Source organism: Equus asinus, chromosome 8, assembly GCF_041296235.1.
Source record: "Equus asinus isolate D_3611 breed Donkey chromosome 8, EquAss-T2T_v2, whole genome shotgun sequence".
NCBI lineage: Eukaryota > Metazoa > Chordata > Mammalia > Perissodactyla > Equidae > Equus > Equus asinus.
Genome location: NC_091797.1, coordinates 33,379,216 through 33,395,421, shown reverse-complemented (window position 1 = coordinate 33,395,421; position 16,206 = coordinate 33,379,216). Strand labels below are relative to the sequence as shown.

The following is a 16,206-nucleotide window of genomic DNA, read 5'->3' as shown; positions in this document are numbered from 1 at the left end:
CCTCACACCAGCAGAAGCCGTGGCCACCTCCAGCCTGGAACCCTGCCCTGGTTCCTGCTGCCTCCCTAGGGCCTCCCTCCCCCTTTGCCTCCCAGTTCTGCTCTCAGCACAGCAGCCACAGTGATCCTCTAAAGGAGACGTCATACCACGTCCCTCTCCTGCTCTAAACTGTCGTGTAACTCCCCATCTCACTCAGAGCAGAGGCGCAAACTCTTCTAACATCCTCCAGGCCTTTATGGTCTGGCCACACCTCTATCTCATGTCAATTACTCTCTGTTCCATCTATACTGGCCTCCTCGCTCTTCCCAGAAAACACAGACACACTCCTGTCCTAGCGCATCTGCACTGGAGGTTCCCCCACCTGGAAAGAACTTCCCCCAGACATCCTCGTGGATAATTCCTCACGTCCTTCACATCTTTCTTCAAAGCACCTTCCCAGTGAGGCCCCCACTGACCACCCAAATTAAAACAGCCATCTTCCCTGTGCCCACCACTACCCTCTGGATCGTCTTCCCCAGTGCATTTTTGCCATAGCACTTACCACCTTCTATCATAAACATTTTCCTTATTCACTATGTTTATAGCATATAGTCTGTCTCTTCCCACTAGAGCATATGTTCCACAAGGCCAGCAAGTATTCTTTTTTCACTTCAATGATTTTTCCCAGTTGCAAAAATAGTGTGTCATACATCCAGCACACAACCAATTTCTATTGAATGAATGATCAGTGTAGAGCACCTCCCTATTCTAAATATAGTATCTTTATTAATGTAACCTCAGACCACATGCTGTTTTGTGGCAGCTACAGCACAATGTACACTCACCTTGACATCAATGCCGCCTGTACTTTTCTCACAAGTACTGTTCTCCCCTCCCCCGCTCCATCTCTCCCTCCCACACCAACCCTCCTGCACACCACAGCACACAATTACATTTCTCTCTTCAAAAAACAATGATCCTTGACCTATGGATGCTATTTTCCAACCAAATATAAATCTAAAGTAGACTCTGCTTTTAAATCGTGCATTTGGACTGGAGCCAGCACTAGGATGACTGGAGCTAATGTCCGAGAGAGATGGCAGGCTGCAGAGGAGAAGAATCCCAACATGAACTCATCTAGGATGAGAAATTATGGGATCCCACTTCTCTGATCATTCCAGAATCTCGCTCCTTTGAGAGGTTGGGGAAAGGTGGAAACGACAATCAAGCCCTCAAAGGAGAACAGAGCTGGACCAGTCTGCAAACTCATCTCTGGACACCAGATGCCTGTGTGCAGGGCTGCCTGGTCCTGTGGGGACAACGACAGGCCAAAGGACCCCTGCTGCCGTCAGAGACAGGAGGCACCTAGAAGAGAATGAGACATGAACTCATACACAAGAACAAGAACAGGCACAATCCTCTACAGAAACAAAGAAACAACAAGTAAACACCCAAAAGACAGGGGCTGAGGGCTGGACCCAGACCTGAGCCTAGGCTGACAAGACCACCTGAAGCCCCACTGCCCACAGTCTCCTGGAGACACAACAAGGCCTGGGTGATGTCCCTGTCCCTGTGATCACAGGTCCTCATGGGACAAGGTTCTACTGAAGCGACAAGAAGAAAGGAGCAGAGGGATGACCCAGCCTAGGAGTGACCATGTCAAAGCCCACGATGCACTGCGCACTGAGTGGACACAGGCCCCATCCACACTCGGCTCCTCACAGCCTTCTCCTGTCCCCACCTGCAACAGAACCAGCACAGCGAACACAAGAATTCTGGAAGGTTCTCATTGCTTCCATTTATTTCCTCTCCTAAATTTTAGAACTGTTATTTAATTAACCTATCAATCCTTCATGGCAAGAATTTGAAAAAACAAACTTGTATACAGATCTTTATTTGCAATTAAGAAGTAAGAAGCTGCAGCTCAGGGCAACATGAAGTAAAGACAGGGATGGAGACGGCCCAGCCCCACCTCTGCTGGAACAGGAAAGTCAATCAGGGAAGAGAACACAGGTCAGTGTGGGAGGGGGTCACGGGGGAGACCAGTCTACCCACTTCCTCACACTATGTTAATAGGAATGCAGACATATTCAGGCACCCTTTGCAGAAACAAAAGTCAAACGTTCTAGAAGTCACAATGGCAGGTAGGACGGGAACAAATCTTGCATCACTCACTTCCCACAAGGCAGTTGTCCTGCGCTATGGAAGAAAATAAGCATGAACAAATTTGAGTCAGTCACTGTAACTGGTGACATTCTGAACAGCCCACCAAATGCTCAAAATGTCCCAGCCAAAGAATCTCCATAACCCTGTCCTCTCCCCTCTGCCCCAACCCCTCCTCACGTCAGGCCGCGAGACTCTCACCTGTCTTGACAGACAGTTTAGATCCCTGGGCACTGTCGCTGTGTGGAGTACAACAAAACAGGACACGGTCAGAGTCCACAGGAGATGAGACTAAAGGAGGAACTACCGGATGGGTGAGCTCCCCCCATGGGCTCCTGTCTACACTATCCCAAAGGTCTGAGGGATCAACCCCGGTCCATCCTTACCTGCAGTCTGAGAGTAGCTCTACGCTTTTCTACCTGTGAGAAGAAAACATGCTGTGAGAAGCAAAGAAAAACGCAGGGCCATGAGGTACTAAAAGAACCCCCTAGTCCTGTACCCCACAGAAGTTTCCAGTATGGGATTACAGACCCAGGGCAGGATCAGGAAACATGAGGAAAGTACATGTGTGGGGACTGGACCAACCACCCTCCTGGATGCCTGTCCTCAGCAGGGACCTTCCCCTCTGTCCTGTGACTGCTAGGAATGAGGTCCCCATCACCAGACTCACCAAGGTGATAAATTTGTCCTCCATTTTCATACGTGCTTTATTAAAGAGTAAGTGTTAGCAAATAGGGCTCCAGATGAGGAAAGCACATGTGACTGTGGATGGGACTTCCCATTAAGGAGGCAGGCAAACTTCTAGCTGGGCTTGAAACTCTGCAGTGGGACAAGAAAACTCAGACCACACCCCTCCCCTACCTGAGCACTTCTTCCTCCAGATCACAGCTCCAGCCATCACAGCTCCAGTGACCACAAAGAGAACCAGACCAGCAACGATGCCCACAATGGGGATGGTGGGCTGAGGCAGCCGTTCTGGTAAGAAAAGGGAAGGTGAGGGCCCTGACCCCAGCTCTCAGCCCTGACCCTGCTGAAGGTCTCCAGAAAGGCTCCTGATTTCCCTGAGAAGAGGCTCTGAGCCCACGCCTCCCTCCTTACCCCATCTCAGGGTCACAGGCTCAGGCAGCCCCTCGTGCTGCACATGGCACGTGTATCTCTGCTCCTCTCCAGAAGGCACCACCACAGCAGCCCACTTCTGGAAAGTTCCATCCCCTGCAGGCCTGGTCTCCACAAGCTCTTTGTCCTGGGTCAGGTCCTCCCCATCTTGGTACCAAGTCAGGGTGATCTCCGCAGGGTAGAAGCCCAGGGCCCAGCACCTCAGGGTGACCTCACGGTCAGAGATGGGGTGGTGGGTCACATACGTCTTTGGAGGTTCTAAGGAGAAGGATCAGAAAATTCAGCAACTTTGCATCTGTGTGGGCCACTGAAGCAGTGGTCATGTGACCACCCTGAGAATGGACAGAACAACTGGAGTGAGGGAAGGGAACACAAAACCCAGACACCAGCCTGGATGCAGCCTTCTGAAATAATCTCCATTCTTTGGAAAATTCAAGAATCAGGTTGAGACACCCCAGGTAAGAGGCAAGTTTCTGAGGGGTAGAAAAGGGATTTCTGATCCTGACCTGAGTGGAGACTGAGTGACTCAGGAAAGCTGGAGTCAGCCCTCAAACACATCGGGTATGGGGCAGAGAACAAGGCCTGGAGAGAAAGTCCCCATTGTTCCTGGACCCACTACCACAGTCAAAGGAAACTAACTGCCAGTTATTTCAGGGATGGTTTTCCCCCTCCATTCCAGAGAGACTGCCTCCCTTAACTGACCCTGAGAGAAAGGAGGCCCTCTGGCCCAGTCACGCTCTGATACTAGATCTGAAAACTCAGGGAGACTCAGTCTCCAGACCCACGAGATGGGCGTATTCAAGCGTCATTCCATTGTCCTCAGCTCCGCGAAGGAGGCCCCCAGCCCGGAGGGAGATCAGGAGTCCCGCGGCCCCGGCCCCTCTTACCTGCGCGCTGCAGCGTCTCCTTCCCGATCTCCAGGTATCTGAGGAGCCACTCTACGCACCTGCCCTCCAGGTAGTTTCTGTAGATCTCCGCCTCACCGGCTTCCTCCCACTTGCGCCGGGTGATCTGAGCCGCCGTGTCCGCCGCGGTCCAGGAGCGCAGGTCCTCGTTCAGGGCGATGTAATCGTCGCCGTCGTAAGCGTACTGACTGTACCCGCGGAGGAGGCGCCCGTCCGGCCCCATGTAGCAGCCATACATTTCCTGGAGTGTGTGAGACCCTGACCCGGCCCCTGAAGTTAGCCCCGTCCCCACCGAGGAAACCGAAACTGAAAATAAAATGGAGAAAAGTCCCTGCCCACCTTTCCTGGGTCGGGGGCCGGGCGGGTCCCGCAACATAGGGATGAATTTCAGACGCGCAGACTCGGGGAGACCCCGGCCCGTCCGTGGGGATGGGGGGACGTCACCTGGACCCGGGCCCTCTCGTCGCTCACCGGCCTCGCTCTGGTTGTAGTAGCTGTGCAGGTTGTTCAGGCCCACTCGGAAACTCTGTGCAGTGTCCTTGATGCCCCGCGTCTGCTCTTCCCAATACTCCGGTCCCGCCTGCTCCATCCACGGCGCCCGCGGCTCCATCCTCGGACTCGCGGCGTCGCTGTCGAACCGCGCGAACTGCGTGTCGTCCACGTAGCCGACGGCGATGAAGCGGGGCTCCCCGCGGCCGGGCCGGGACACGGCGGTGTAGAAATACCTGATAGAGTGGGAGCCTGGGGGCGAGAAGGGGCTGAGACCCGGCCGATCCGCTTCCCGGCGCGGGTCCGGATCCGAGGGTGATGGGGCCGGGAGCGGGGAGGAGTAGGGGGCCGTGAGACGGAAAAGGGGAGATGGGAGACCCCAGTGGGTGAGAGGAGGGGGCGAGAAAAGGGAGGGGTCAAGATGGGACCCGGTTGGGAGGTCTGGGCTGCGTTCCAGGAGACGCGCCTTCCCCGGGGGTCCTGCGCCCCTGCCGCGCGGTCCCCTCGCTCCGCCCCCCAAAGAGGCCGTTTCCTCCCGACCCGCACTCGCCTGCCCAGTTCTCGGTCAGGGTCAGGGCCCCCGAGAGCAGCAGGAGGAAGGTTGGGGGCCCCTTCCCCCGCATCCTCGGGGTCTGGGGAGAATCTGAGTCCAGGCCACAAATGGCGGTGACGCTGATGAACTTCTCTACAAACCCGACACGCAATGGGAGTGAGAACTGAGGTCATGTCATGAGTCTCCAGGCAGAGGAGGAGCTGACGCAGTTTGTGAGAGGAAGACATGCATGAATCACATGGATCCCCAACACAGAGCTTCTCTACCCCAGACTCCGCCCTCGGGTCTGAGACCCCGAGAGCCACGTCCGGGGACCTGGGACTCTGCGCTGACCCCTCTCCTCCTGCACCGAGAGCTCTTTGGCTCCCGGTCTCCCTGAGTCCTGGCCTGGGGGCTGTCTGAGGAAACCAGGGAGAGACCCCCAGGCTGGGCTCAGCCCCTTCTCCTCCTCTTACTTTTAAAACCCCTCACCTCCCCTCTTTCAGGGAGATGAGATGGCACGAAACAAATTTGAGGGCTCATTCTTCGTCTCCTGGCTGATGTCACCCGAAATAAAGACCCTTTCCTTGCCATAAGCCTGGCGTTTCCGTTTTTATTTTACCTCATAGGTAAAGAACCTATGTTTGTAGGTGGTAACATTTTTGTGAATTATTCACATCTAAGCAGTGTGCATTTTTTATTGGGACTCTTATTTTTTAAACTGATTAACTTAACAAGGCAATTCATTTTTAGGCAGCCCCACAGAAGGTAGTAAATATCAATGCAAAGAATACCCTGCTAGGCTTGTAGATATATGTATTAAAGTTCCATGAAACAATATGTTTAAATCTGAGGATTCCACTGCTTTAGAGTTCTTTCCCTCTGCTTCTTCTCCTCACCGCTGCTCCTCCAGCCCTTCTCTCTGTCCCTCTCACCCCTCAGGCCCTCTTCTCCCCTTAGTCTCCACCACCCTCTCACTCCTGAATTGTGGCACCAGCACCACCCTCTCACCTGCCACCCATGGGGTCTTCTCCCCACAGGTCAGGGATCCTGCCAATGTGAGTCAGGTTGTGTCAGTTCTCCACTAAAACACTCCAATGGCTCCATCTCACTCTTGGGAAGCCTCTCGAATGTAACACACATGAGCACAGGGGCTTTGGGATATTTAGTCAAAGTTGTATGCCGGGTATCTAAAGCCATTCCTGGTACATTGTAGGGATTAAATTAGTTGTTGTTGAATGAATGAAATGTGATTGTATTAAAATGTAATTGCATTAGGTGAAAGTCATAAAATGAAAAATACAAAAATGGTTAAGAAAGATTTTATTTTATGCAACTAGTATACATATCAGTTCATAAATTCATTTCCGTGGAAAACTGCTATGAGCTTATTTGTGGCACAGTGAGCCCGTGTATTAGTTTTCTATTACTGTATAACAAATTGCTGTGACTATGTGACTCAAAACAAAACCCATTCATTTGCTTACAGTTCCTTAGTCAGAAAGCCAGGCATGGTGTGGGTAGATTCTCTATTCAGAATCTCACAAAGCTGTCTTCTCATCTTGAGCTCAGGATCCTTTCCCAAACTTATCCACAGACTGTTAGTAGAATTCTTGTAAGTTCAGGGGTTGGGGTAGCAGAGAGCAGGGTGAAAGGAATCTAGTCTGAGGATCTGGGTGCTTGGGTCACCAGAGAGGAAAGGGACGGGATCCCAGGGTCCTTGGGCAGTGAACTACTGAGGGTGCAGAGACTGCTACCAGGAAATGGGTATTTGGTTGCCTGGGTCCTATTTCGGAGGTCCTTGTAGCTCACAATGGTGTCCAGCCCCACCACATGTTCCATACATGGTCCTCAGGGGCCCCTTGGCCTGGTTCGAATGCTGTGGTTGTCATAGGGGAGGAAGGGACAACTGAAGGCTGTAACAACTGGCTGCTCTGGGCTGGGCTCAGGCATTCCTGTGATGTCCTAGCACAGGGAGTGGGAGCCAGGAAAACCCAGGAAACCCTGGTCCCTACAGGGGCGGCACAGTGCCTGCCCTTTGCTTTCTATAGCCTAGGACCCAGAAAACCCTCTCCAAACACAACCCCACAGGTGTCCCGTAGGCCAGCACTTCCGATGCCTTTCCCTTCCCTGGAAAAAACACAATACTATTTCCATTAGCACACAAAAAATTAAATACTTAGTTATAAATCTAACAAAATATGTACAAGATCTATATGAGGAAAACTACAAAACTCTGATGAAAGAAATCAACAAACTAAACAACTGGAAATAATATTCCATGGTCACGGATAGCAAAATCAATCTTGTCAAGATCTCACTTCTTCTCAACTTGATCTATAGATTCAACATGATCCCAATTAAAATCCCAGCAAGTTATTTTTTATATTGACAGCTGATATTATCAATATCCCAGCAAGAATATTGACAAACTGATTCTAAATTTTATATGGAGGGGCAAAAGAACCAGAGTAGCCAGCACACCATGAGACAGCAGAGTCAGAGGACTCACACAGCCTGACTTCAAGACTTACCATAAAGCTACAGTAACCAAGACAGTGTAGTGTTGGTGAAAGAATAGACAAGTAGACCAATGGAACAGAATAGAGAACGCAGAAACAGACTCACATAAATATTTGTGTGGGTCTGATTTTGATAAGGAACTGATTTTTTACAAGGAAGCAAAGGCCATACATTGGAGAAACAATAGTCTTTTCAATAAACGGTGCTGGAACAACTGGAAATCTACATATAAAAGTGAAATAAGGAAGCTCTCTTGAAAGGTTACCATGAAGGTCACCTACGACAGGAACAAAAAGTACCCAGCAGAGTCTCTGACACTTAACAAGCTCTCACATTAATGTAATGGGTGGACTTCAATATTCCTAAGTCCCCATCTCCACAAGAGTTTCACACGAAGGGTACAATGATTCGTGTCAGTGACCCTAGTCCTGCCAATCCCCTAGGTAGGATGCGATATTGAAGGTGCCATCAGCGCACTAGCCTCAGGGAGCTCTGCAGCCCCTTGACTTTGTGAATGATGCTTCCCATAATCCTCTGCTTGTCCCTGGCTGAACACAGGCCCCTCCTGCAGAGCCCAGGCCAGAACTCTCATTTGATTAAGACTCTATAAGGTATAAACAAAGCCTTTCAACAGAAAGAAAAAGACTCTGTTAGACACTCAGGAATAAATATATATACTTACATCAAAGTAGGTAATTGGTTTACATATATTTATCTTCATTCCTTCATTTCCATGATTGTGAGATCCACAGCTCATCCAAGAGATTTGAATTTACCAAAACACCAGCCCTTTCTTTAGTTCTCCAAGATGGACAAAGTCAAATCCAGACTTTATTTTAACTTATGGCTTAGAAATTCATCCTGTGAATTATTGGAGTTTGATTCATTTTGGAGTTCATAACCTAAGTGAAGACTCGGATGGTTGAAATGTCTAGTTCTCAGGAAGGATACTTTTTTCTTAATACACCATTTAGTTGGTCTTTCAGAAGTTTCATTTGTTTTATTTTCTTAATAGCTGCTAATTTCGCTTTTAATTTGTAAATGTGGTTGGTTTAGCTTCAATGTTGGCTGCTTGTGGGTTGTTTAACCCTATGCTAGATGGTTTCATTTCTCTTTAACAACAGTAGTTTACATAAGTAGTTTAACAACTCTTATGTTCCAATAACCAAGACTTTAAGCCGTGCATACGTTGCAATTCAAATATGAATCATGCATAACCTATCACTAAAAGACATGAGGGAAAGCGTCTCTCCCCCTAAATCTTCAAGAGGTTCTTGGTTCTTTTTCCACTGAAGAGTAGGAACACGCCAGCTAATGAGGAACGTCTTTAGCCTCATTAAAGGTACTTCAGCTGCTCAAATTTGAGAACCACTGACCTCTAGGAAGGTCTTATCTTGGTTCCTGGACCACTATACCATGGCAGAGGCCATCTTCCCTCCAAATTCAGCATGATGTCCTAAAGATATCAAGCTGGTTAGCAGCTGTCCACTCCCTGGCAATCTTGTCTTCTGAGGCATGTCTTTCTCTCTGAAGACCTACCTTTTCCAAGATGATCAAAACTGGGAACATCCACTCCCTTCTGAGTCACCTCTGCCCATAGGGGTGTGGCTGTGCCCTCCAGCCACAACAGGACTATGTTGCAGAACACACTGTGGGAAGCCCAACACATATGCACAAGGATCACACACACCCAGTGTGTGGAAGGACTTTTGCTCTAGTGGAGGAGATTTGAATGGAGGGCTCACTAGTTCAACAAAGCTTGAAACCTGTACCAGTGTCATGCTCTGTCAGGAGCCAAGGGTACAAGTGATACAACAGTGTCCAGACCTGCCAGAGAAAGCAAACCTTGCAATGCACAACAGGGACAAGAGAAAAGAGGTCATCCTGAGCCAGCAAGAAGGGAAAGAGAAGCAAAGGGGAAATCAATACTTGAGTCAGGTCAATGGGTATGAGTTTTCAAGTCAGGTAGATCTGGAACTGAGTCCTCCAGGCTTCTCCATCAACCAGCTGTGGAGCCTTGAGCACATCTGGCCCAGAGTGGGTCCCAACAGATACCTACTGAATGAAACCCTCTGAGCCATTTTCCTCATCTGCAAACCAGTAACATAATTCCTATGTTGCATAATCGAGAGGAATAAGTGAGAAAAGACATAATGCGAAGACACCAACCATATGGTAGGCTGGGCACCAGTGTTCTAAAGCAAGTTCTGCCTAAACTGGCAGGAACATTTTCACATCAGGAACAGGATGAGTTCCTGGACTCCGTCTGGGGCCAGACAGGGAGGGACATGAGGGCAGCAGAGGCGGGCAGGGGCAAGGCCAGGCACTGAAGTAAGGCCAAGGCCAGAGTAAGGCAGTCCCTGGTGGCTGTTAGGTTGCTCAGATAGCTCCCTGCTTCACATGCCATGGGTCTCCCCCTGTCCTGATTCTTACGATGCTGCTGTCACCTCCATCTGCCTTCCTGGCTCCTGACACCAGGGGCTCCTGGAGGTGCTGCTCACAGAGCCCCAAGGCAAGTATGAAAGAGCAGACCAGATCCACAGACAGTGGGAAGATGTGGCCACCCTCCAGGGTAAGTGCAACCAATGGGAGTGGTGGCAGGTATGAGGGGGGATTCACACTGCGGGGGGATCCCCTCAACCTCATCCTGCATCACTGTTCTGCAGATAACACCCCCCCACACACACCTGGAATTTGTTGCCTAATTCCAATTCTCAGCTCCCCACCACCTTCCCCACCCCCACCCCACTCCAGACCTCAGGGTTCCCTCTCTCCATGTCCCTCTTTCCTTGCACAGTCCATGAAGAGTCCCCATCTAAGAGTTCATTGTTTCTTAGGGGTTAGGGACAGCAGTCTTCTCCTTTCCATGACCCCATATCCTTTTACAAGGCCAGTCATAGTCCCTGGGCCAGTGATTTCTGTCCCCCAGAGGCCTATACCTAAGATAGGAAGCTAGCTTGGCTGCATGGTACACATGACCTTAAATAGGGTCAAAAAATGAGAGAGGAATGGGGCCAACCCAGTGGTGCAGCGGTTCTGCTTCGGTGGACTGGAGTTTTCCAGTTCGGATCCCGGGTGCGGACCTAGGCACTGTTGTCAAGCCATGCTGTCACAGGCTTCCCATATATAAAATAGAGGAAGATGGGCATGGATGTTACCTCAGGGCCTATCTTCCTCAGCAAAAAGAGGAGGATTGGCGGCAGATGTTAGCTCAGGGCTAACCTTCCTCAAAAAAAGAAGAAAAATGGACGAGGCATAATTCCTGACTTCCAGTGAGCCTGAGCCCCCTGCCCTGCCTGATGCTCCCTCCCCAATGCACCCCTCAGCCAAGGTCCCCAGCTGAGCTGGCCCCAGCTGAGGAATTGCTGGAGCAGTAGCTGGAGCTGTCCCAGGCCCTACTGGAAGGGCAACAAGGGGCCTGGGAAGCCCACGCCCTGGTGCTCAAGACCCAGAAGCTCAAGGAAGAGATGAGGAGACACAGAGAGAGCCTGGGAGGAGACGCCTAAGCTTTCCTCCAGTTCCCACTTCACCCTCCAACAATGGAAATATTACACACCAGCCCCCTGAGCTCCTCAATCAGAAACATCCCAGCCTCTCCCAGGCCACTCAGAAAAATGGAAGACACCTCTACAAAGGGCCAGAAATTGGAAAGTAGTGGGAAGTCATGGTCTCTGCAGTCTCTTTAGTCACATCCCCCACTTTGACCCCTCCCACTGACCTCTGCCCCACAGCAGGACACACAGTCCTTACAGGAATATACCCTGGATCATAGCCTAAAACAACCTCACCCCAAATCCAGTAAAGGGGCGGAGTGTTTACAAACATCACAGACGCATGTGTTTTTTAGTTTTGTTGAAAAAAAGTTCTGACAAATCAGGAAATGGAGGTTTAGGAGTGGTGGTGATGCAAAAGAGGGAAGCCATGGCGTGGGGGTTGGGGCTTGTCAGGGGTAGGTGGCAGTAGTGTCTCCTTTACCCCCATGCCTGGTGTCACCTCCTGAAGACGGACAGACTGTCACATTCCAGAATAGGTGGGTAAGTCCTCTACTGCATCTGTTCAACTGAAGTGGAAACATAGCAGTTAGACTAAGACACAGAAAAAAAAAGCGAAGGTGGCAGAAACACACACATCCTTACATGCAGATGTTTATGTGGTGTGTGGGTTCAGAGGATAGACTTGAGAATGGGAAAAAAATAATTTGACAAGAGAAGAAAGAGACCCCATATACAGGTCAACTAACATTCCAACGGGACATCAAGACCAAGGGGGCATGAACTTGTCAAGTGTCCATTATGCAGCAGAGGCTTTATGTACATAATAGGATTTATAACAAACACACTAAAGAACAAGGGGGTCTAAAGAGTTGGGGGAGCCAGTTTCAGTACTCACTGTAGGAGGAGATGTTTATCTCATCAGACAGCTCACTAATATTGACCTCAAAGCGATCCTGCACATCAATGAGGATCTTGGCATCATTCTCATGTGACATAAATGTGATGGCCAAGCCCTTGGTGTCAAACCAGCCTGCTCTGGCCACCTGGAAGGAGACAAAGGGTAGAACTGGAGACTTAAAATTGGGAAGACACCCAAAAGGAGGGATGAACATATAAGGTATGAAAAGATAGGGAAAATAAGGGAGTGGGAGAGGACACTGGGATGTCCTTCTCAGTGTGGGGCTTACACGATGCAGGTAGGTGTCAGAATCCTCAGGCATGTCGTAGTTAAAGGCAATGTTCACCCTCTCGATGTTCATGCCTCCACTGAATAGGTTGGTAGCCACAAGAATTCATTGTTGAAAGCCTTTAAATTGCTGATACCAAGAAAGCCTTCATGAGAAATGAAATTATAAAAATGTTGAGATCCTTCTCTCAGTGGCGTCTTTTCCTCCCAAGGACACAAAACGTCTTCCCCATCTCTGACTCACCTCTCCTCCTGGGGCATCCCTTGCTGGATGGCAGTGGCTTGGAAGTTCTCCTCCACCAGGAGCTGGGCCAGGGCAATGCACAGGCTTCACAAAGATCACCATCTGTGTGTGTGTGTGTGTGTGTGTGCGTGCGTGTGCATGAAGGGGATGTGGGTTCATGGGTGGGTTCATTACATGCGAGAGAGGAGTTTTCAGTGATTACACTCTTCTAAAGGAATTCCTCTTAGTCTGTCTTCGTCCCCATCACATATTTTCCCTTCTGCTCTAAATGTAACTTAGCTTCTCTCTCTCGGCTCTGAGTTTTCCTGAGCAGACATGTTACAGAGAAGATGCAGAGAACAGTAACTGAAATTACCAGATATGTTAGGAGACAAGGATGAGGACACCTCATGAAGAAGTGGTAAAATTTAGAACCGAGGTCTAGAAAATCCATGACCAGTATTCCTGCTCATCAAAACATCAAACAAAAGCAACCTACTGTATTCTAGAAAGCAGTCTTTAGTGATAACAAACCACACAACAGGTACAGTGATGAAACGCTTCTCTTCAGTGAGTAACACAAGAAGAAACAAAGAAATTTAAGAACCTAACAGCCCAAGTTATTTTGACACTTTTACAAACTTATTTAAACCCTTCAAGGGCTTTATATTTTGCAGTTTATTTATTGAGCTTTTTATTTATTGAGTACCTATCTGTGCCAGCCCTGGAACAGAAGAGCAGTTCCCACATTGCTCATACTCAGCCCCCCAAAAGACATTTATAGTCTCATTTAAAAGAATTTCATTTAAGGGAATTTCTCCACCATTCTCTCTCAAATCACACATGTGGTTTCCTCAATAAGAGTACTTAATACAGGGGCCTGCACCGTGATGTAGCAGTTAAGCTCACGCACTCTGCTTTGGCGGCCCGGGGTTCGCCTGTTTGGATCCTGGGCACGGACCCATGCACCACTTATCAAGCCATGCTGTGACAGTCGTCCCACACATCAAGGAGAGGAAGATGGGCACAGATGTTGGCTCGGGGCCAATCTTCCTCAGCAAAAAGAAGAAGATTGGCAGCAGATGCTAGCTCAGGGTTAATCTTCCTCAAAAAGAAAATAAGAGTACTTAATACAGGTTTCTGCTACGATTGGAGACATGCTAATCCTCCTACTTGTGACTCCTATCTGATGTAGAGGGGGCAGTCTTGTGGGCTTGAGCCCTGAACTTGTGGAATCTGCACTAACTCTGGTGGTTAGTGTCAGAACTGAATTGAACCCATCTTGTGTCCACAGAGAATTAGAGATTTGCTTGGTGCAGGAAAACCCACACATTTGGTGTTATAAGTGAAGAGTGAGTAAAAATCAGACCTTAGTAGACAGGCACAAGGGAGTTTCTGTGGTGCTGGAAGAAGAACCAAGGGCAGGTGCTAAGGGGTCCAGCCCAGGATGTTGCAGGGACCCACTCCCTGCGCTATGACCTCACAGGCAAGTCTCAGTTCAGCCCTGGGAGGCCTGTGGTGACAGCCCTGGCTACCTCAACTGCCTCTTCTTTGTTGCCTATGAAGCAGGAGCTGCCCTCCCAGAACAAGAGATCCAAGGACCTTGGGCAGGGAGGTGGTCTTGCTGCTGGCAGCCAAGGAGACTGTGTTCCTGGAAGGTCCCTCTCAGGACTTAGCTTGGGGTCTGAAGACCATCCTGGGCCACAAGGAACTCAGCAGTGAGCTTGGCCCAGCCATCTGACCCCGTTGCTCTGGATTCCAAGAGTGAAAGCTTCCTCTCCCCTAGATCTCAGGAATTCTTTCACTCAACCAGCAGCACTCCTAGGGCAGCCGTGGGCTCTCCCCCCCACTCTTGAGACCCTAGGACCCAGGTATCCTACTTCTTTCCTTCCTCTCTGATGAGCAAGAACTTTATTCTGGATCCTCCCAGGCCCCGCTTTCTTACACCCCAACCCCTGAAGTCAAGCCCCAAGTATCATCTACTCTGACAACTGACCCAAGGGTTTGGGGGTCAGGCCAGGGGAGGGCACCCCAGTACCCCACATCCTGCAGCTGCGCCCTGGCTGTGACCTGGGGAACAGCTGCAGATTCTGGTATTCTGGGTAGACAGGGAGGACTTCACTGCTTACAATCCTGCAACTCAGGACTGGGACGCTGCGAGGCCGGAGCTGGTGGTCAGGTGCTTCTTGTCTGTGGTGCGCACCTGACTGGACTGTGAGTGCTGGGTGGCACTGCCGGGCTTGCTGGTGGCGGGGCTCGGGTGCCCAGGACCAGTCAGTAAGGAAGCCAAAAGCATCCACAGAAACATGACTCCCAAACCACACACAGGGAAAGTGCCCCTTCTTATTTCAGCCCCAAATCCAGATCTGAAAGACTTCAGGCCTCCGTCTCAGGTGATAATACAGTAGGTAGACCAGAAAGCGGTACAGGATACAGAGAAGAAAAATAGGTGGGAGGGAGGTTTCCAGGAACCGGTGACAATTTGATAAGGGGTGATTACATAGGTGACATTTGAACAAATCTTGAAAGAGGTGAGGAGCTGAGCCAGGCAGTTAAGTGGGGGAGAGTGTTCCAGGATCGCCCTCTGCACACACCTGGCTCACACGGGGATGGGCTCTACAGCTGCAGTGAGAATGGAGGCAACCGAAGCCATGACTTCCTGGGAGGGAGGGGGGATCTGTGTTTCTGTATCCCGTGGCCAGGTCACCTCCTGGGGCTTCTTGGCGTGAACGCTGGGAAGGAAGAGAAGCTGTGGTGAGTCCTGTCCTGACCCTGCCCATGTGCTCTTTCTTTCTCAAATCCAGTGCCTCCAGGGTTGTGGTGACCCAACTGGACAACCCTCTGATGCACAGCATTTGACTTCTCACCAGCCAACATAATTCTAAACTAACTGTGGACTCAAGACTCTGGGGGACCTGACCTGGGGGACAAGACACACCAGGACTGGGCGACCACGGGGGCCCTTTCTGGAGAGGAGCCAAGATACATCCGCCTGGTAGAGCCTGAAGGGCCCCCTTGGTGTGACCTGTGGTGAGGTGCTGTCAGGGGACAGAGGTGACAGTGAGGGTGAATCTCATCCAGACCCTGCCCCTGCTCTCTGGCCCTGTACTCAAGGCCCTCTCTTCCCTCCTAAATGGAGATGACTGGAATGTCCCCAGTCATCCCCTGATCACTCACATCTCACCCTCATTCAGAAGTCCTTCTCGCTCTAACCTCCTTCATTCCTGCTGTTCCTTTTCCCGCAGCCCTAGGCTCTGACCTCTCTCCCCCTCTTCTGCCCTCCTGTGGTGGGAATGGCTACCTGGCCACTGAGGAGCAGCTCTAGGGGAGAGGCTGGGCTCTAGCTGATGTTGGAGGAAGGGAAGACTCCTGGGCCAGCAGTTGGGGACGAAGGATGAGCACACCCAGAGGAAAAGTTAAAGGGTTGGGGGAGGTGATGAAGGAAGATGTTTCCACATCATCATTTTTCTCTCATAGTCCAAGGGATCCATCCTTCCCCCAGGCCCAGGGACATGGAAAGAGCAGCAGGAATGGGGAGCTCTTCCAAGTGAAAGAAAAATAAAGGTGTTTCTCCCTCTCTTTGCCTTATTATTCTT

General features: G+C 50.3%; 3 protein-coding genes and 1 long non-coding RNA gene across 32 annotated transcripts in view; 1 reads left to right on the top strand and 3 right to left on the bottom strand.

Moving 5' to 3' along the window:
- Positions 1–16,206, bottom strand: part of LOC106825028 (class I histocompatibility antigen, Gogo-B*0101 alpha chain) — a 192,503-nt gene that overhangs the window by 108,197 nt on the left and 68,100 nt on the right. The window lies entirely within an intron of this gene.
- On the bottom strand, positions 1,858–5,466 carry LOC106825024 (saoe class I histocompatibility antigen, A alpha chain-like). 4 transcript variants are annotated; one of them, XM_070515280.1, is made up of 8 exons: positions 5,203–5,466; positions 4,635–4,904; positions 4,146–4,421; positions 3,241–3,516; positions 3,004–3,117; positions 2,529–2,561; positions 2,344–2,381; positions 1,858–2,173 (listed from the first exon to the last, which is right to left on the bottom strand). In XM_070515280.1, exons 1-6 carry the CDS (start codon positions 5,273–5,275, stop codon positions 2,548–2,550), a joined length of 1,023 nt encoding a protein of 340 aa, XP_070371381.1. In that variant the 5' UTR covers positions 5,276–5,466; the 3' UTR covers positions 1,858–2,173; positions 2,344–2,381; positions 2,529–2,547. The 4 variants fall into 4 exon arrangements, with proteins under 4 accessions (XP_070371381.1, XP_070371378.1, XP_070371379.1 ...); XM_070515277.1 differs by having other exon boundaries at positions 1,858–2,178; positions 4,503–4,904; positions 5,203–5,441; XM_070515278.1 differs by having other exon boundaries at positions 4,503–4,904; positions 5,203–5,441.
- LOC123287573 (uncharacterized) lies at positions 6,500–16,187 on the top strand. Of its 2 annotated transcripts, none has more exons than XR_011505072.1 (2): positions 6,500–10,279; positions 15,415–16,187. It is a non-coding gene; the product is annotated as an uncharacterized lncRNA (long non-coding RNA). The 2 variants fall into 2 exon arrangements; XR_011505073.1 differs by having other exon boundaries at positions 14,721–16,187.
- On the bottom strand, positions 10,279–14,727 carry LOC106825026 (spliceosome RNA helicase DDX39B-like). The gene is made up of 3 exons (XM_044775037.2): positions 12,389–14,727; positions 12,097–12,244; positions 10,279–11,767 (listed from the first exon to the last, which is right to left on the bottom strand). Exons 1-3 carry the CDS (start codon positions 12,458–12,460, stop codon positions 11,751–11,753), a joined length of 237 nt encoding a protein of 78 aa, XP_044630972.1. The 5' UTR covers positions 12,461–14,727; the 3' UTR covers positions 10,279–11,750.

Bases quoted from the DNA above. Each gene is read 5' to 3' on its own strand.
- LOC106825024 (XM_070515277.1), bottom strand. From the start codon at position 5,275: ATGCGGGGGAAGGGGCCCCCAACCTTCCTCCTGCTGCTCTCGGGGGCC. The intron at 3,517-4,145 runs GTAAGAGGGGCC...CCTTCTCCTTAG, and splicing joins GGAGACGCTGCAGCGCGCAG to AACCTCCAAAGACGTATGTG. The intron at 3,118-3,240 runs GTAAGGAGGGAG...TTTTCTTACCAG, and splicing joins GCCTGTGACCCTGAGATGGG to AACGGCTGCCTCAGCCCACC.
- LOC106825026 (XM_044775037.2), bottom strand. From the start codon at position 12,460: ATGAACATCGAGAGGGTGAACATTGCCTTTAACTACGACATGCCTGAG. The intron at 12,245-12,388 runs GTAAGCCCCACA...GTCTCCTTCCAG, and splicing joins CTGACACCTACCTGCATCGT to GTGGCCAGAGCAGGCTGGTT.